The sequence below is a fragment of the Excalfactoria chinensis genome, chromosome 2 (assembly GCF_039878825.1).
Source record: "Excalfactoria chinensis isolate bCotChi1 chromosome 2, bCotChi1.hap2, whole genome shotgun sequence".
Lineage (NCBI taxonomy): Eukaryota > Metazoa > Chordata > Aves > Galliformes > Phasianidae > Excalfactoria > Excalfactoria chinensis.
This window is the reverse complement of record NC_092826.1, coordinates 96,188,868-96,209,580: the sequence shown is the minus strand read 5'-3', so window position 1 is coordinate 96,209,580 and position 20,713 is coordinate 96,188,868. Positions and strand designations below refer to the sequence as shown.

Below are 20,713 nucleotides of genomic sequence, written 5' to 3'. Positions count from 1 at the left end.
TACTATTCTGTTAGAACATAATTAGGAAGGGTATTGAAGCAGGCTTAAAAAAAAGAAACACAATGAAGCTTTTCTAGGAAGAGAAGGAAAAATGGGATATCTTCCCAAAAAAGGGACAGAGCATTAGATCATTTCAGAGTAAAGGTACAACTCTGAATTTTAAGAAACACCCAGTGCTGGAAAAAATGTCATTATCTCAGATGCATCTCCATACTTTCTGAAAGACAAATTGTTGTATGTCTGCGATCACAGTTTTAAATGGATTGTTCCTAGTAATAACAAGTAATTTTGAACTTAGAAAATAGTAGCTATCCATATGCTATGTAACATACCTCGAAATGCCGATCAATTAGGTCAAAGTATTCTTGCAGAGGAAGTGAACCCGAAAAGGTACATACAAAGTCTTTGCAATTTTGCTTTTTGAAATGTTCTTCCAGTCTAAGCGTTAATTCCTTTGTTATTAACCAAAGGTCTTCTAATTGATCACTCTGGATCCTGTATCGTTCTTTGAAAAGAAGAACAAATACAAGACTAACAGTGCATACATTTAAGCCATATACATAGGAATTTAACTAACTTTATAACTGCATTTCAAGTCTGTAGTATGGATTTTCATAGAAGATACACGTTCATTAGCATTAAAGAAACTTCTGTCCTGTATCATGGGCCTGTTCATGAAGCACAAATAACTATAAAATACCACAATAAGGAAATGAGATTTACTCAATAAGATCAGGCCACCTGCATTCCCTGGCATAACACAGCCTTAAGTTTTTCTGGGCCTGGAGGCAGAGTCATGCTCAATTCACTTTGGATCATGAGAGAAGCACAGCATCCTCAGCAACTAATAACAGTTGTAACAAACAAACCACGTTGCATCTAGAATCTTGAATGCCTTTTAGAAACATAGTTCCTGAGTTCTTGGACAATACATTCACTAATACAATTTTTTTACATCTTTACTTCCAATGGTATCTTCCAGTAGTAAATTGTTACTCATCCTGTAGTCACATACAACAATAATCGGCTTTGTTACTATCATGCATCGCTCTAACAGCTAATGTTAAGCAGTGTCTTATCAATCTAACATACACTACAGTTTTGTTAATGTAGCTTAGTGTAGAAAATGTTAATACAATTGAAATGAACAAAAACCCACAAAGATTCCATTAGTGTTCTCTGTTCCAACAAGTTCATTCAACTTAACATATTTCAGTGAATTTCAAATTATCAGGATAATGGGATGAGACCTTATTACTGTTGTTTCTACTCCATTTTTGTGTAGTCCGTTTTCAGATTTCAGGATATGAGAATTAATTAAATATTGAAAGGAAAACTTTAGTGGATAACTGTGTCTTTTTTTCTTGCCAGATACATTTTCTAACAACAGTATTTTATTTCTTGGCATTATCTATCAATGTTATCTGAAGGAAAAGACAGAAAATCAACTATGAAACAACAGAGTTGTTGAGGTTTTTTCATACAAAATAATTACTTTTTTTCAGTCTCATTAATAAGGATCACAGAATATCAAATGGAGCAAAATTCTTTAGAAGTCAAACATGTTATTTAATTCTTTCTCAACATTAGTAATACACATTGTTTGACATTACCACTGGCATCCTTCCCAGGATACACATTTCACTGAACAGAAAATGACAAATTCTGTTTACAGTGTAACAGGAAAGAAGCAAGTTTTATTTAAAAATATGTCTGTTAAAGAAAAGAATACCATCTGCTAAAGATAACATTCAACCTAATACCCATATTTTTAAATACTCTCAATGTAATGGCCAGATTTAGTTGGATGTATTGTCATACTTTGCCTTAAGTGATTTGTCCTTAAGGAAATTTAGCTCAGATGTTTTCAGACCAAATCAACAGACATTCCACATAAATTGACATGCCTAATACATTAATGATTAAAATTGATAAAACTAATTTCCTTCAAAAAGCAAATTAAGTACACGTTGTTTGCTGGTCAATACAAACAAAATCTAATTTTATCTTGATCTGAGTAATCATTTGCTTTACATGACCTTCCAGCACTCAAAGACAAGTTAGATTTAGAAACCGTAGGAAAATGAGATTCCTTAGATGTACAAAGTATGTGCTTTAATACACAGAAGTTGAAAAACTTTTATAATTGTTAACCTATTTGTGTCAGGTTTTCATTAAAATCAGATTTCTTACAAAAAATTTACAAGTTATTATTTTCAGAAATATTCTTAAACAGAAAAGCAGAAGACTCAGAGAATCACTAATAGTTAACAATGATTCAAACATCACAGTAGGTAGTACTACTAGTTCACTCTGCAAAAAGCATGACACATGCATGATACATGCCCTGCCAGTAGCTTATCTGCAAGAAGCCTAGAAGATTATTTGCTTCTCATGTAGGAAGCCCTTACCATGAGAAAAAATAATTACAATTAGCAGTCAATTCTTCTTTACACTTCGATTAAAACCAGTTTCAAAGACATTTCAACAAAAATATTAAAAATTTAGATACACAGGCTAAGCTTCACTTTAATTTCTAACTGAAAAGGAACTTTCTTCTGGGTGTCTTTACAGCAGTCATATTGACAAGCTGAAGTAACATCTTCAGTTGCTACACTGTTTTAAATGGATTAGTTAATATAATTTAAAACAAATGTGAACACAGATGTCACCTTTGTCTGCAACTTCAGCAGTGAAACCCAACCCAACCTGGAGACTTTCACTTCTTCATGCAGCCTTTCCCATACAGAACTTTAGATCAATTTGAAAAGGAATATGGCAAAAAATGTGCCCACTGTCCAAGACCAACTTCTTTCATGGAAAAATAGGAACGAGGATCAATCAGTTCCAATGATTTTTTTTTCTGCCACTAATTATCCACATATAATTTTTTTCTTTTTGAAGAACCTTTCCACAATGATTGTGTGGATTCACTTCTATAAAATAAATACTCATCAGTAGATTTTGGTAGCAAAATAATTGTACCTCCCAAACAATACAAACCTTCATCTACATTTATTAGTTCTGTATAGGGTCTGCCTACTCAAGCAAAGTAATTCTAATACTAAAAAATTCTACCAAGGAATGTTTTTTTATTATGGATAGTCTCTGTGCAACATTCATACAAGCCCCACGCTGAGAAATTCCATAACCAATTCAATCTAGTGCATGCGGTAAGAGCTGGAAACAGACCGTTACTTGGAAGTAGGCATCACATAACTCATTTGTTTTCTAAAGATTCCCAGACAAGAGAAATGAGTAGTCACACTAAGAGAAAAATAGTTATTTGAATCTCCTTTGTAAAGTGAACTTCACAAGTAAAATAGTGTGGGAAAGTTTATAGTAAGACTGCAAGCGTCATTCTTAGCTAGTGACTAAACAAACCTGATAGGAAAAACTTATGGGTTTGTATGAAGAAACTAAAAGTTATAGCATCACTAAAACTTAAAATACATTCATTACATAGATAATTTTTTTCCCTTGCACAGTATCATCAGATTTTGCAGTAATTCAAATAAGAGATTTAAACGGTAATCCATAAAACAAAAAAGTTACTTAGAAATCCTTTAAATTCTTCAGTTTTTAGAAACTATCACAGTATGTCTAGCCAGTTCAAACTTTTTAAACCTGCTGTCTATTTAAACAAATACTAAAAACAAACTAACAGCGAAACGCACGCAAACAGTGCATACAAACTAATACAAACAGATTTGAACCTTAGAAATGTAAAGTGGTTCCTGGTACAAAGAAAGTCCTTTAATAATTATTTTCCAGATGGTTTCTGTATGTAACACATTTGACTGCATTATAAGGAGTATTAAATATTATTTCATAGCTTACAGTTGACATCATCATCATTTGTATAACCTATCATGAATACTACATTTTGAAAACACAGTGAGGCAGCTTATTCTCGTTTTGACAGAATTTCTGATCAAATTCTCCAATTTTTTCACTTACTCAAAAAAGTTTTCATAGACCACTCAAACAATGCTCCATTTGAACTCCCTGCGATGTGTGATCTGCATTTCAACATTTCAGTTTCTCGGTCTGCTGTATTCAATGAAGAATTTCTGCTTTATTGGCACTGAAAATACTAAACACAACTAAACTGACTTGGTTCCAGCGCACACAACAGGGAAGTTTAGCAAGTTGAGTAGCAATGCAAGACTGTAAATCGCCAAAACTAAGAGAACTGGCTGACTTCATTTTAAAAAGAGCACAAACACACAGACCACTGAAACCTTCCTACTTAATTCACAAACTGTCTTGTATAAAAGATGCTGGACAAGGCAACAGCATATCTACATCTTCGTACATTCCATAAACATGGTTAAGAAGTACAGAATCTACATGGTTGAATCCATAGCCCTAAATTTAGCCATTTACAGGTAATTAATGATACAGGAATTTACTTAGAGATGCATCTGAATACAGTTAGATGCCTAATTAAAGTCAAGCATTACTGAAAATCAGTGGACAATCAGAAATCAGATTTGTAGCCCTTTTTACAAATTCCAATGGATGACTTCCAAGCAGAGGTCTTGAAATACATTTGAGGAAAAAGGTGGGGATTTTTTTGTTCAATTGCTTTTGTACATGATCACAGTGACAGTATTAATTCCCGATTTAAAATATTTCTAAAATAACAACAAAAGAAAAAAACAATTTCTCCAGTGACTGCATAGAATACTCTGAGTATGATTTTTGCTTCATTTCAAGATTTTGTGACTACATTAGCAACATTATTAGATATTCAACAGGGAATGCCAAGACATGACCTGTGAAAACTTCAAATTTGCTGTGCAAATGATTACTCATTTTTGTATGATTCCCAGTTTGCACATATGCTATCCAATTATTATCTATTATGTTTTACAGGACTATAAACTTCTACATTTTAATAGCACTTACGTGATGTTTTTGAAGCAAGAAGAGTGATTTTTGAACCCGTTAAGAACTGAAATCCCAGAACATTTGCCTGGTCATCCTCAGATGGATCAGCAAAGTCTAAAAAAGAATATGAAATAGCTGTCTGTAGTTCTCACATACAACATACAATACAGCTCTCATATACAACAAACTTCAAGCTGTAGACAGGACCATACCAACCTTTCCCTTCCTATATTACTCATGCAATCTGAATTGCAAGACACTGTTCCTCTCCTGAGAGGTACAGAATATCAGGAGTAGATTGCTATATGTTCTCATTGTTCAAGTGAAGTTGAGCTATGCTCAGTTCTTACATGGAATTGCCTAGGCCTGCCCAACAGAATATAGCTTTCTCAGAGGTTCAGTCTGTCATCTAGTAAAAACTGCCTCCTGTAGGGGACCCAACACTGCAGGTCTTCTTTTATCAGACACCTAAGCGAAAATTATCATCACAATAATGTTTGATTACCTTCTGGTTTCAGCCCTCAGCAAAGAGGACAACAAACAGCTAATTTGCTAGAATTAGTTACTCAGCAAATCTATGCATGCCAGGATCTCTTTTCAACTCACGTATTATACCACAACAATTTAAAATCTAAAATAGAGCCTTTTAAGAACTATTTCAAGAAATCTGCCCTACTAACTTCCTCCTAGAAATAAGGTAAAAGAAGAAACAGATGAGATACAATTTTCACTAAGGAGTACACGAAAGTTGTAAAATTTCTCAGAAGATCATATTATAAGCAACATGCTTTATATTTCACTATTTCATCAGACTGCCCCTCTGCTGCCATCTGTCAAACAGCAACAAAATGTAACAGAATACTGGCAGGAAGGTTCAGATATACCATCAACATCCATCTTTGACTTCATGGGCTAACACAATAAAATAGGAGGCACTGCTTTCGGAGCAGACCTTGTACTACATAATCTTTCCAGAAACAGATGCAGCTCCACCTTAAAAACATTGCATTGAAGTTGTTGGCCCATAAAGCACTCATCTCATCAGAAAACTGTTCCAGAACCTTAGTCCTCTAAAGTTCAGAACTTTAATCACTGCTCTGTTTATTCCTTCTTCCTTTTTTTTTTTTTTTTTTCATTTTTCTTTCTTTTTTTTTTTTCCTCCAGTGTTTTATTCATCTAAATGAGTAATTCTCTTTCAATTCTCTTCTTCAAATCCCTAGGCAATTCTCATAGACTTTTCTACACTTTTGAGTTTTAATTCACACTGGTGCATACTAACTTATTTGTTTCCTGCCTGGAATCATTTTATCTAATTCATCCTAGGTTCTTACTGGTTTGCTTATGTTCATACAATATTGTACCACAGAGTATACCTGTGACAACTTCCAACTTTTCAATCTCTTCCAAATCATGAGCACATAACTACAGCAGAATATTTTTTTATAATACTTAATTCATATTTTACTAGTCCTTTACATCATTTAATTCCCTCCATCTATTACTATATCACTCTCGCAATATCATACATAATTCACCTCGAGACTAGTATATCAAGAATTTCACAAATCTTTCTCTGAAGCAACTGTGCTAATTTACAACTTTGCTCTGCCCTGTTTCTTTTTCACATCTCTTGACCATCCACATAACCTCCCCAAAAAGGAATGCCCACATTCTCTCCAGTAAAGCATCACTGTTACATTTTCTATCAAATTATTTTCAGGATATATAGAAAGCAGATCTGGTTCACAACCCTTGCATACAAAAATCTTCAGGTTTTGTTTGTTGATTTTTTGTTTTAAATCAAAGTCAGCTATACTAGGCAAGGTTGATTATATATTTTGAAATGTTATTCCATCCTTTTTTTTCAGTATGTACATTTTAAACATCCTCATATTATTTTGTTAATTATTTCATCCTTCTCACAAACAATTCTTGTCTGAGTTTCTAATACATCTACTGTTAGAGGCATATTTTAAAACCTACCTGGAAAAATGATGAGAAAACTGATGGGAGGTTTATTGGTATCAATAGTCAGCTTGTGATTTGCTGATTTTGAAGGTTGAGCTGGAATGCAAACTAATCGCAAAGGCAGCTTGAATTTACACTGGGCAACTTTTGGTACCCCTGAAGGGAAAGAACACATAGAATCATCTTTCACACCCATATTCTAAATAAAATATATCTTATACTGCTGTCCTGGAAGGAATTATGAGGTATTTATAATGCAATTAAAGAATATCCTATAACAAAATCTACAATTTTTTTATTTTTTTAACTAACACTCCATGTAAAACAACTTTAAACCTGAATATCTTATTCACCATTCAAAGTGAATATTTATAAGTAAACGAGAGGCAAACATTATAACCCAAATCCACTGTATACATGCATTCACACCAATTAACATGCAACAATGACTGGTAGCAGCTTATTTAACCCTTTAAATAAACAATTCTATTTCAATACAGGAGACAGCTGCATGACTGCCCCGATACTTTGAACACAACACTGAAATATGTGTTTTCGTCAGGAACACTCCCAAACTACCTCCCTTATAAGAACATACATAGTCCTAATTTTTATTATTTTTATACAAAAACTGCACCCTTACTGAAGAACATCAAAAGCTGTTTTTATGACACACACTTTCTGACAAATAAGGCAGAGGTGCAAACGTGTAACTTAAAAATACCTACTGAAACTATGGACAGAACAAATTAATGACCTGCAAATGAGAATCAGAAATTGCAATTGCCTACCACTCTGTATGGGCACACTTTCTAATTTAACTCATCTCCAAATATTTTTTTGGATATAACTTCCATATTAAGAGGAGTTCATCTCCATTTACCAGCCTTCGTGGCATCAATGTAAAATCCCAGAATTGCTATAATGTACCTCTTTCTCAGATGAGACTCAACTACAAAATAACAGATCTGATTTTAATGAATAATGCCCCTAAGGAATCTGTTTAGCCCCTGCTTGCTTAAATATTGAGTTATCATTCAGAGGTACATTAACTGTTATCATTCATCCTATAGAACTTGTAATTTTATCAGAATGGTGTCAAAGAGGATGTTTTCACACTAACAAAAACATATTCATTAGAATGAGTCAGATTTGCACGCATCTAAGCATCACTTAAATTGGTTAACATGTTAGATGACACACAGTACATTCTGTGCCAAAGATGAAAATGCTACGGGCTGTGAAATACAGATTTCTTGCTCTTCTGGACAGCCAGTCTATATGGTTGTTTTGAGTGGGATTTCTTTGATGAAGTGATTAAGAAGCTAACTAGCATTGTTTTGTTCAGGTACAGATATCATTAAAAAGACTTTCAGCAGAAATGTATTTAAAAAAAAAAAAAAAAAAAAAAAAAAAAAGACAGAAAGAAAGAAAGAAAGAAAAAAAAAAAAAAAAAAAAAGAAAAAATCGTGTAGAAACAGCAGAAAACACAGGTCCCAAAATTAGAATAACCCTAGGTTCCAAGGAAAATTCCTGAAAAATACTTGAAAATAATTCCATGACCTTTCAAAATGATTCATTCAAATGTGTCTTCACAGTCAGATGGAAAAAAATCACTAAAATATTTTCTTAATGAAAACATTATACAAACATCTTAGAAACATCTTACTATTAAACTTACTGAGTATCGTCAACAGGAAAAAATTAGTAACAAAACTAGCCAAAAGGATTTTGAAATGTTTTTGTATTTAAATAGACTACGTTCTTCTCATGTCAATGCAGCTTCTCCTAGATAGCCTGTTAGAAGTCTGCTTGTCGGGAATATTGAAAAATTTTCAGTAGTTCAGAGAAAATTCAGTTCAAAACTAAATCAAATAGTATTTAGCTATGGAGTTTTCTAGTTGACAAGTCCAAAACAACCAACTACCTAAGAATCCAAACCAAAAAGCTGCAGCAAAATTTATCACCACAATGAAAAGTTCCTATCGTAGTACATTCGATTGAAATACAATGTTTGTTAGGTCTGCTAGAGTAATTTTAAGTGGCAGTAAGAGTAACCAAAATGGCAATAATGTGTGGAAAACAGAACATCTCAGTTGCTTGATAATATCTCTAGTGATGGATTTCACTTCATTCAGAGTTGAGATACATTTACAATTCTAGTACTGTAATAATGAAAAAACATGAAAATATTTACACATATTTGTGTCGGATTCCCACTGCCATATACAAAAGTAAAACTGAAAAGCAACAGAAATTTTGTAAAAGGTTCCCTCAAGACAAAAGTATTATTTGGAGTAAGTTGTACCATGCACTTACAATCTATCAAAACAGTTACACAACACTATAGTTACAATTTCATTTTCAAACAACTACTCGATGCAATTTTAATCATGTCAGTATAACATAACATCTGATGCACACAGTAAGAAGAAAAGAATTCAAGTCCAGATCTCTGATTTAGGATGTTAAATATGCAGAGAGGCCATGTCTTCTCTGGTACTGATGCAATGAATGTAACCAGTCCAGTGTACCTCACAGTAAACTATTTTCTCAGGGAGTTTCACTGTGCTCTTCAGTATTCTCTTCAGCATCAGCAAGCTTTCATATGGAGAACAAATCTACACATCTACCACAATGACAGTTAAATTTAGTACTGGTTGCGCCAACTGTAAAGTTGCCTTGTAGCCTTGAAAAAGAGATTTTGAAAAAGAACTGGAATGAATGGATGTTAGTGACATCACTTTCACAGCTGCTCTGTCCAAACCAGCAGAGAGTTAGCTACAAAACCTTAATGGCTGCTGCATAAAAACAAATACAAAACAAAAAACAAAACAAACAACAACAACAAAAAAAATGCTGTGATTTTGCTACCCAGTGAGTTCTTATGAAGGTTGAATAAATAGCTACAAATACAATATCAAAGAGGCATACGATTGTGCTTTCCATCTCTGATTTCAGTGCACGAAGTATTTAATATATTGTAAAATTTCTATATGCTACACAGGTCATGGTGTGACATACTTCAGCAAATGTTTTTACCAGTTTCTGTTTTCGCATGAATATTTTCGTCTTATTTCTAAGATTCACTTACTTTCACATCTCTCAAATATTCACACTTCTGTAGCACCACCTATTCAAGTCAAGGAGAAAGCTTACAGAAGTAATAGGTAATGTAATAGCTCACTTCCAGATCTCCTTGATCTCTCACTCATGAGGCTATTATATATTATATATAATATATATGTGTGTGTGTGTGTATACGCACATATATATATATATATATATATATATGTATATATGAGCATGAGACTATTCATGTCTGATTTTTCCATTTGCTTACCTTCGGGATTGAGCTCTACCATATAACCAGCAATAGCACAAAGGGAAAAAAGAAAAAAACATAAGATGATACTTCAATAAGAAAGAAAAGAAAATGTAGCAATAGGTTTAAAGGAAATGACTGTTAAGTAGACAATGCATAAAAACCCTGTAGTAGCCAAAAAAAAAAAACAACAAAAAAAAACAAACAAATAGACATGAGACCACATTCATCAATAGCACAATTCAGTCCAACTAAGTGACTCATATTAACATTCAGCTGTATGAATCCCACAGAGATGCACTGGAGACTGATTTGGCCACAAACATGAAATGTTAAAAGAGAAGGAAATGTCTCTACTCAGATAAAACACAGTCAAAAAGGCACTCAATTTCTGTGTACTTAAGTATGACTTAAGTATTTATTTACCTTGTACAAGCAGAATAAACTTTGCTTTTTTATGTAATTGAAGAGAAAAATTCCAGCTTAATAATTTAAATGAATATTATTAATTTTAGTAAGAACATTTTAATAAGATTTTAACATTTATGCTCTTTTATTTAAAAGTTTTGTAAATTCTATCACTAAACATGTTTTAATATTATTATTATTATTTATTTTCTTCACTGATTTTTGTTAGATGACGTTTTCTGGGGATTTTTTTCTTGTATATAAACAATCAAATGCATTCAAGATAGAGGGTTTCTCTACCTTCCTACTTGCAAAATTCAACCTAATAACTAAAATACAAGTGCTGTAACTAATATCATCTGAATGAAATAATAACACATTCATTTAGCAATAAGAAAAAAGACTTAAATTTGATATTCTCATCTTGGAAAGCAAAATCACAGACAAAACCAGCAAAACAGAAAACATGCTTTCAGAATCACAGGATCCAAGATGCTCAAGAGAAAACTACCTATATAGTCATATCAGTCTAAAGCCATATCACTTTAAATTGGACACTTAGGAAGTTACAGTAAGTCATTCACAAGGCACAAGCAGTCTGAGAGTCACAAAACTGAGGACTGAAGTAGCACAAGCCATTTATGAAGGCTCTTATGAAAAAGGGAGGAATATCCTTTTTCTTCCCGTCGTCGGCCCATATCTTCAAGCCTAGTCTAACAAGGGCGAGATCAAGTTCTTAAAAAAAGATGAGCTTCAATTTTATCTAGAAGTACATAAATATTTCAATAGCTGACACACAACCTAGACTATCATCATAAATACCATGCTTCAAGTGAGAAGCGATGCTTGACTAAAAGCACATAAATAGGACGATGTGCATTTCTTTGATGCTAGCTCACTCCATGTCACTCTCCCCTTAATGCTGGCACAGCTCTGTGTTTGTGCAAGGAGCCAAATCAGCAAAGCTGGCAGAGTAATAACTTCTGATTGTATGAGTACAAAAAGGGAGGAGGTGCGGGTGCAAAGCCAAGCGGTGAGAAGTGAAGAAAGAACAGACTGCCTAAACTGGCCAATGCTGCATTTAACTTAACTTGGAAGCTCTGTGTAAATACAGTTCTTCATGTAGTCTAGCACACATTCCTGAGGCTGTGTGTAAAAAACTAAGTAAACTGCTCTTCAATTATGGATAGCAGGGTAAATTTACATATTCTATTACTAGAGTCACTAGGGCATTATAAAATAGAGTGACTTAATTTCTATTCTTTCGGGTCACTTTATTTGTTTAGAATGAATATGTTAAGCTGCTGTTAAAAGAAAAGTGAGGAATAATCACTCCTAATGTTTATTTTCTTCCTCTGTAGGGAGGCAGTTATTGACACGTTTGTTGGCAGCCCCAGAAGGCTGAATAGTCATAACGATGTAATTAACTTCTCACTCCATGAGGTGGTCCCTTAAAGAGCAGAACAGAAGCAAATTGGTAGGCAGGAGAGCGAGTACAGCTACTTCCCAAGCCATAAGAGTATGATTTTACACCTATAAGACTGTTTATATAACTTGAAGATGCTACCAAAAAAAATAATAATAATAAAAGAAGCAAGATATATTATATATGTATAAACGTATATTTATATTTTGATATACATTATTACACAGAACCACAAAATTGCAGGTTTTGGAAGGAATCCCTGGAGATACAATCCAACCTTCTGTCAAAGCAGGATCTCTACAACAGGTCACACATGAAAGCATTCAGGCAGGTCTTCAACATCTCTACAGGAGACTCTACATCCTCTCTGAGCTGTCTGTTCCAGTGTTCTGTCACCCCCCCAGAGAAAAAAATTCTTCCTTATGTTTGTATGGAACCTTCTGTGCTCCAGTTTGTGCTTACTGCCCTTTGCCCTGTTGTTGTACACCACTGAAAAGAGCTTCGCCCCATTCACTTGACTCCCACACTTCTCATACTTACAAACAATGATGAGAAGCCCCACACCCACACTCCATCTTCTCCAGGCTGAACAGTTCCAGGTCTCTCAGCTTCTCCTCCTATGGACGATGCTCTAGGCCCTTAAGTATCGTTGTGGCCCTTCATGGGACTCTCTCTAGAAGTTCCCTGTCTTTCTTGAACTCAGGGGTCCGGAACTGGACAGAATATTCCAGATGTGGCCTCACCAGAGCAGAGTAGAGGGGGAATATCTCCTCATTTGACCTGATGGCCACAGCCTTTTTAATGCACCCTAGGATACCACTGGATTTTTTGGCCACAAGGGCACACTGCTGGCTCATGTTCACCAAAACCCCTAAGTCTGTCTACAGAGCCACTTTTCCAGCAGGTCAGCCCCTACTGTACTGATGCATGTAGCTATTCCTTCCCAGGTGCAGCACCCTACACGTCCTCCTGTTGAAGCTCATATAGTTCCTCTCTGCCCAACTTACCAGTCTATCCAGGTCTTGATGACTGGTAGCAGAGCCATCTGCTATATCATTATTTATTGCATTACTATCTGCCTTCAAAATTTTATGAAAGAAAGCTCACGAGAAACATGTAAAGAAAAGATCTTAAAAAAAAAAAAATAAAAAATTGTAATCTTTAGAGGCTTACCTGTTGGTGTATTACATGAAAACACACAGTTTCCTTCTAGTTCTGAAGGAGGAAAATTTCCCTTCAAGAAGACAGACAGGACCACAGTTTCAGATGATCCTGGTTCTAAAAATAACAACAATAATAAATAAATAAATAAAGAAAGAAAGAAAGAAAGAGCATTCACATGAAGGCAATACAATTTTCAGCACTTCAGGAAATACTTTGTGAAATTAGGATAGTCATCTCCATTCATTTACCTTTATCCAATCCCTTAACGAAGTGCAATCTAGCCAGAAAACTCCAAAGCAAATGTTATTTTATAGAGTACTTTTAATATCCCACAATGCAATCATCCCTTTGTTCTTGTCACATGTTGAGGAAACATAAGAACTGTCCTTTCAGATTAGAACTTATTAGAACATAAGAACTTATTATTATTCTTATTAGAACATAAGAACTGTCCTTTCAGTAAAGGCCTCTTTCAATAGGGACCAGTAATGCAAATTTCAATCCAAAACTGGTCCCAAGTGAGGCAGCAGGACACACTTCTCTGTGCCTCAGCTCCATTCACAATCTCCAAAGAAATCCTATCTGCAGTCTTATTGAAAGTATCACCAAAAGTTAATAAGTTGTAACATGCGCTAGGCTAGCAAACAGGTCAAGTTTTCCATCCCTGCTTTTAGCTCACCAAGTCCATTCTACAGACAGAACTGACGAAAAAAAAAATAAAAATCCCATGAAAAGACCAGACAATAAACTGATTTGCTTTCTACACCCCCTGAACTGTCACCCTGTCTCTTCTCACCTGCCACATATCATACTGTAATCACAAAAGCAACTCCATTCATATACGCTTTTTTGTCATTTTCTACAAATGGAAGAAAGATGCTGCAGAGTGTACATAAGGTATATTTGTAACTACTTGCACCACAGTATCTGCAACGATTCTCCTGATGGAGGCTCAACTATGGCTTACAAACATCCTCAGAAAAAGGGATATGATATCGTAGCTTTAACAGCCTTACAATAATTTACCTAAATCATTAAAGCTGAACCGGTCACAGGTCAGTGCTAATGGAGCTTGGACACACACTGCCAGGTATGGTTTCTGCGCAGTCACTCTGCTCTGCACTGTTACCTACAGCAAGTGAAATACAGAATTATTTAAATCAAACAACAAACTGATTTCTATATAGCAGGAAACTAACATCACCACATAACCAGCAAAAAGACCATAAAACGATTTCATTTCAGCAATGTTTAAGAACTTCAAGTTTCAACTGCAGAAACAACTTCTACAATTCTTATTTATTTACAAAATTAAAAAGTAAAAATTAAAAATGTGGCAAAATAACAAGAGGTGATTTCTCACATTCTCAGTGACTTAAACCAAAGGCTTTGTAACGACAAACTCCTAGTTAAAACACGTTAACATTCTGCAATTGTCGTTTACTTTTATTTTAATGTACACAAAAAACATTGTTTATTTTAGATAATTAAAGCAAAAAATAAATAAATAAACAGAAGCAAAGCTAACCTAAGAAATTATTTCCTCTAACTACTGAGGACAATTAACAGTTTTTTGAATAATTTCAGACTTAAGTTCTATTCAATCTCCCACTATAAACAAATTTTACAACTTATTATACAGTATACCCAGCACACCTACACCTTCAGATTGCAAGAGGTGGCCTAAGTACAAAGCCGGAGTGGCACTGGGTGTTTCTACTGTTAAGAGAGAGAAATGATTACAAAACCAATGGTTATCAAAAGACTGTCCTTCAGAGGGTCTAAAACAGAAAGTACAGCAGTGACCTACATCTAAGCATAGTCTGTACATATATGATCTGCTATTTATTATCATTTGTTTTGCATTTCTGTTCTACCCGTTAACTCACTACAGGCAGATAAAATCAGTTTAGGAAAATACTCTTAAAGTTATCAAACAATTGAAGTGTTAGGAAGTTGGGCTACTTTAAGTGAACTAACACCTATTTTGGCTTAACAGCAATATGTTTGAGCTACAGACACAGGCCCCAAGGTCATCCACGGTTTCTTATGATAGCAAATGAAACTAGGAAGGATAACATAGAGCTCTGTACATACATCATGTAAACATCTCCATTTTCTGAAAATAGAATTTCATAAAAGAAACAGTAACGGAGAAATGAATAGATTTACAGATCTCATGCTAGATTCACTACAAAATATATGAAACTGCACACCTCAGAAAATTTTTCATTAACATCTGAAGTTGCCACAAAAAATTTCAGTGCATTACTTTAAAAACAAAATAACGCTCTTCACAAATTGCTTTTGGAGATTGTCTGTTCTGTGCCTCTAGACATATAGTTTTAAAAAGCCATTCTTGCCCTCAGCTCAGAACTGTTTCAGGTACCTTGTAATTCAATGAATGCAGCTGTTTAAACCCACTTGCATAACCTTTAAGCCAACCAGCTGGGCACTGCCAGATCTGCTGACTGCAACCACAAAAAATCCAGTGCAAGCTAATTGTCTGACTATTTATCAACTTTCTAAAGCAACTACTATACCCAAATTGGTCATTTTAAATGTAATGTAGGCAATACCTACACATTTTCCAGAGGGAGCACCAAGTGTAACGCATCTGGTTACTTTATAAAGTCAGATCTTCAACAGTCTCTTTAAAGCACGAAGGGGCTAAAAACTACATAGAGTTGCCAACATAGTTCATGCTGTGACCCTCTGTCTGACTATGTCTTTCCTACCTAAATCCCAGTCCTCCAAACGAGTCAAGGCATTCAACTACAGATCGAGAGCCTGCTCAGTACTGCTTGGTTTTCTGCTGCACTTAGGAGCCTGAAGTGAAAGGTGTCCATTTTTACTGTAAATTGTCAGAAGCACCTATTTCATTAAAAATTTTCTGAAGGAGCTGTAGTTTGTGGTTTGATAAACTCATACTTCTCTGAAGGCTATTTATTATATGTATTTTAAGGTAGCCCTATTTCACAAACAGCCTAATTAACTGCCAAATACAACTTGAGTTTTCATAGAAAAACCATCACAGACTTGATCAGGATTAAGGTTTTGTCCTCCCTCATTTTGTCACCTGAAAATGTAGAGAAAGATGCTGGGCAAAGTATAGTTAAGCTACATTAATGTAAAGGAGTTCTCTTCAAATACTAGCTCCATTAAGCTCGAAATTTTTCACTCAGGGCAGTCAGGACTTCTCAAAAACAAAGCCCCAGTTTCCCTCTCCTGGAAGTCCTAGAAAAGATGCTCAAACTCAACAAATAGAATTATCCTACGCAATACTGAGAAGAAGCTACACACGCGCACACACACACACACAGTCGCACTTTCTTTACAACCAGAGGTAACAGTTCTCAGGGAGGACTGCAACAATGTCAATTTTCAGATTAGATTTTCCTGGCTTTTTTTGCACTAACAAAACTTGTGAAATTATTTTACAAGAGAAAGTCTATTCTTGCGTATTAACAACTAAAAAGGCAGCTGAAGGTAGCAATCCTCATGTTTTGAATAAATAAATATTTATCTGCTCCAAGAAGCGTTGGAAAAATATTACTTCAAAAACAACTTCCCTCCACCCTAATTTTTTTTTTTTTTTGTGATAGCTTCTTCTAGATAGATTCTTCTCAATCAGTAATAAATTTCCAAACACTCCTAACTTCATCAGAAATCTTGCAAGAGAAACACTTACCATATGAAGGAAAAGAGAAATCAGTATATAGAAGCATTTCTGATCCTACACATTTTTATTATATAAGTGAAATGGACAGAAAGCACTACAAGTTTTCTATTATTTCCACCACTATTCACTACAGTTTGAGTTAGGCACAGTACCTTTACTGTGACTGACGGTACTACTTCTGCTTTTACTTCACTGTCAATGGCTTGCTGTGAAGAAATAGATGACAACAGTAAATTCAGTATTACACACGAATTACTGAATACAATAAATGTGATATTACTTTCCTATCATCAACATGGTAAACGAGGAATTAACTGTAAAGGATTTATCATTCTGATGACAGACTAAAATACACAAAATACATTTCTGAGCTCCTGAAAACGTAAAGCCTGCTTGAAATTGCCTGCAAGAGGACAGGAATAGTTCATGAATATTGTTTAAATAAGGAACTAATACACTATGATGTATATATGAATATTTGAACTGTTTTGCTTGGCATGGTTCTTTTTTCTGTATATTTATTTTAATTTTGGAAATTCCTCCTGTTACTTATTAGGGTAAGGAGACTTCCAATCTACCAATGTATTATATACAAATCTTAGCATGTACTATAAAATCATAGCACACAGCATACAATCTTACAACCATAAATATATTTTGAACTTCAAAAGAAACTATGGAAGGCATTTTGTTACTCACGCCTATTTCTATTTCATTAGGTAATTTCAGCTAATACAAAATTCATATTGGCACTGCAGACTGTTTTAATATCTTGTTTTATGCATAGATTTAATTTTTCAACAGGGCCACATCAACAGTTTAAGAATTTCTCCTATTTGTTTAGTTTCTTTTAAAGAAATAACTCATTTTTTCTGTAATACTAAATTCCCAGCATGAATTTATTCTCTCATGATGGGAGCAATGTTTTCAAAATAATAATGGTAACAAACCTGATATAGATATGGTTTATCCACTCTTTTTCACCTCAACGTGACAAAATGAGGTTCACATATGCAAAGTTCATAAGTAGTAAGGAAGGTGGTAGGTCCTCTCTGGGTTCTAGAAGCAGGACTTTCATCTGTGCACTGTATACTTTTCGTCATTATAAAGACACAGATTTTCATATTGGATTACACAACTGGCTTGTCAAGCAAACCATCTTTGACAGTTACCAGTGGCTCATCCTAAAACAATAGTATGGATACTAAGAGACTAATCCTTGCCCTGTATACCATATTCATACCATACCATAATCAGTTGGGCTTTCCTGAATCAGAGGCTGTACTTAGGAGATGGCATTAAATACTCTTTGCTCCTACTACACATCACAGTTTCACATGAGAAGTAATAGTATTTGCAAGCCTGTAGAAGACCTACAAATCTTCTCACATTTGCTTTTACTCATCCTTGTCTATGACAAATCCTAAAATATTTTTTTTTGTTTTCTAGATAGGAACACCCAGGAAACTCTTCCCTTCAGGAAACTAAGATATAATAAATAAAGATTAAAGGTTGTAGTTCATTCAGTATATTGAGTTACTTATATCCAAAGCAGACCACCAGCACCTGGAAGGCTGGGCAAACGAGTGCAACGTTACAGCATTTTGCAGGCCTAACAATTTTAAGTGTTGTGAGAAGTTTATGACAGTTAGTCAAGATCATGTCACTGTCCTTTTTTCTCATCAACTAATCTTTTCCACAGGCAAGTGCTAGGCCATATTATAAAGAGGTCTCTATCAAATAGCAACAGCAGCAGTAGGAATAGTAAGAGATCATGTTCTGAAAGGCTGACATGAAAAACTTTAACTGAGAATATAAACTCTCCTAAGTTTATATTTGAACTGGTTTTCATAAATTATGTAAGTATATAAGATCAATAAGCTCCAGTTAGGTTGCCACACCAGAGAATATTGAATGACACCCTGCCAGAGATTACTCATTACAACGCATCACTGAGTGATTAGTGCACCGTGTCTTTAAACCATCCTCAGAGTGACACTACTACTGTTGCCCCCTCATTATTAACTACTGTAACAGTTCTCAATAATACAAAATTACTCCAGATTCTAAGGAAGTTTTTCTTCACTTACTTTTGCTTAGACAAAATTGAATTGGAAAGGTCACCAAACAAAAATAACGTTATTTTAATTACTCAAGGGAAAATGATTAACAAAACCATGTTTCTGATAGACAACTGGACTCTATGCAGAAGCTCAATTCCCAATATAAATAAATAGCACTCACTATTTCAGATGTTTCAGCTATGTTTAAAAAGATATAAGGCTTATGCTATACCACAAGCTGTTAAACAGGCCAGAAACAAGTGCAGAAAACATTACCTCAAATAGCAAGTATGAGTGCAAGCAGTCTTAAAAGTTGTTTATACAAAAATGCAGACATATACCATGTGCTTGCTCATGCATTGCAAGTTATTAAATTTATAAACATGATGGCTATGATATACATAATTTACCTAGAAAAATACCTCATAGTTCACTGTTGTTTTCAAGCCCAAAAAGTGGAAGTATACAACTTACATCCACTCACCCAACAGGCAGATGTGAAATATAATAACCTAGTATTGCATGTCATTTTATGTATCTAATGTGCTACACAAATAGTATCTATAGTTATTGACTTCTTTTCCAATTTCACTTCTCTCACCCAGTGATCTGATTTGTTAAAAGATGGAGGAAAATCTGACTGAACTCTGCAGCATTAGAAAGTTGTTTCTAAACATTTGCTACAAAGCAAGTTATCACACATTAACAGCACATTTACAAGATAAAGAGAAGCATGTCAGGTAGCACTGCTGGCAAATAGGAGCAAAAAGGGCTCTCAAAAAAGAGTTGTCATTTATTTTAATACATGTACATACAGACTCCACATCCAAGTCTGGTGAAACTTCTGCAGTGACAATTAGATCTTTGTGTTTTTCAGACTGGGGCAGAATATCTGAAAGAAAACAAGAGAACGGTCAATAAGTTCTCTTTTGAGAAATACACCTCCATTTCTAAATGCACTATCAACAGTGCTTGGAGTTGCTGAACAAAGGAAGTTCCAGGTTTTTGATTTTTTTTTAAGATTTCTATATACAGTCTAAGCCGGGATTCCGTTGTGGATTTCTGATTTATGGAAAGAAGAAAAAAAAAAAAAAAAAAAAAAAACCACATTCCCAGCTCCTTCATCTTCTCATATGGCCTGTGCTCCAGGCCCCTCACCAGTTTTGTTGCCCTCCTTTGAACACACTCCAGGGCCTCGATGTATTTCTTGCAGTGAGGGGCCCAAAACTGAACACAGTACTCGAGGTGTGGCCTCACCAGAGCCGACTACAGGGGGACAATCAACCCCCTGCTCCTGCTGGCAACACTGTTACTGATGCAAGCCAGGATGCCATTGGCCTTCTTGGCCATCTGGGCACACTGTGGGCTCATGTTCAGCCGAGCATCAGTCAATACTTCCAAGTACTGATTTACCCAGGTAAATACCCCCAGGTACCAATTGCATGTAACAGAGAAAAATCCCTTTTACTTATTCGGATTATAGTAGATCTTCCTTTTCTAGTCCTATTTAACCATTTCTCTTTCAGCAAAGTCTGATGCAATTTCTGTCATTGTCATTTTTCTATTAGAAATAGGACAGACAACACAACCAAAGTCTACGTAAAAGCTTCATCTTATTCTTACTGTTAAACTGTGTCAAACATCTATGGTTAATCACTTAAGTCAACTCAGCTGATGTAAATGTCATTAGATTTACATTAGCTTAACAGTTTAAAAATAAAAAAAGAAAGGTTTTTAAATTTTTCTTCAGTCTGTAATGTAAAACCTCCTCCAAAACATAT

General features: G+C 34.7%; 1 protein-coding gene across 3 annotated transcripts in view; it reads right to left on the bottom strand.

Annotated features, from left to right (window-relative positions):
• The window catches only part of BBS9 (Bardet-Biedl syndrome 9), a 280,198-nt gene that overhangs the window by 210,235 nt on the left and 49,250 nt on the right, over positions 1 to 20,713 (bottom strand). For all 3 annotated transcript variants that reach the window (XM_072327288.1, XM_072327289.1, XM_072327287.1), the window contains exons 11-17: positions 19,748 to 19,824; positions 17,022 to 17,075; positions 14,214 to 14,316; positions 13,197 to 13,301; positions 6,880 to 7,020; positions 4,915 to 5,010; positions 333 to 505 (exon numbers count right to left, since the gene is read on the bottom strand). In XM_072327288.1, coding sequence (XP_072183389.1) covers positions 333 to 505; positions 4,915 to 5,010; positions 6,880 to 7,020; positions 13,197 to 13,301; positions 14,214 to 14,316; positions 17,022 to 17,075; positions 19,748 to 19,824 — 749 coding nt within the window. The remainder of the gene's footprint in view (positions 1 to 332; positions 506 to 4,914; positions 5,011 to 6,879; positions 7,021 to 13,196; positions 13,302 to 14,213; positions 14,317 to 17,021; positions 17,076 to 19,747; positions 19,825 to 20,713) is intronic.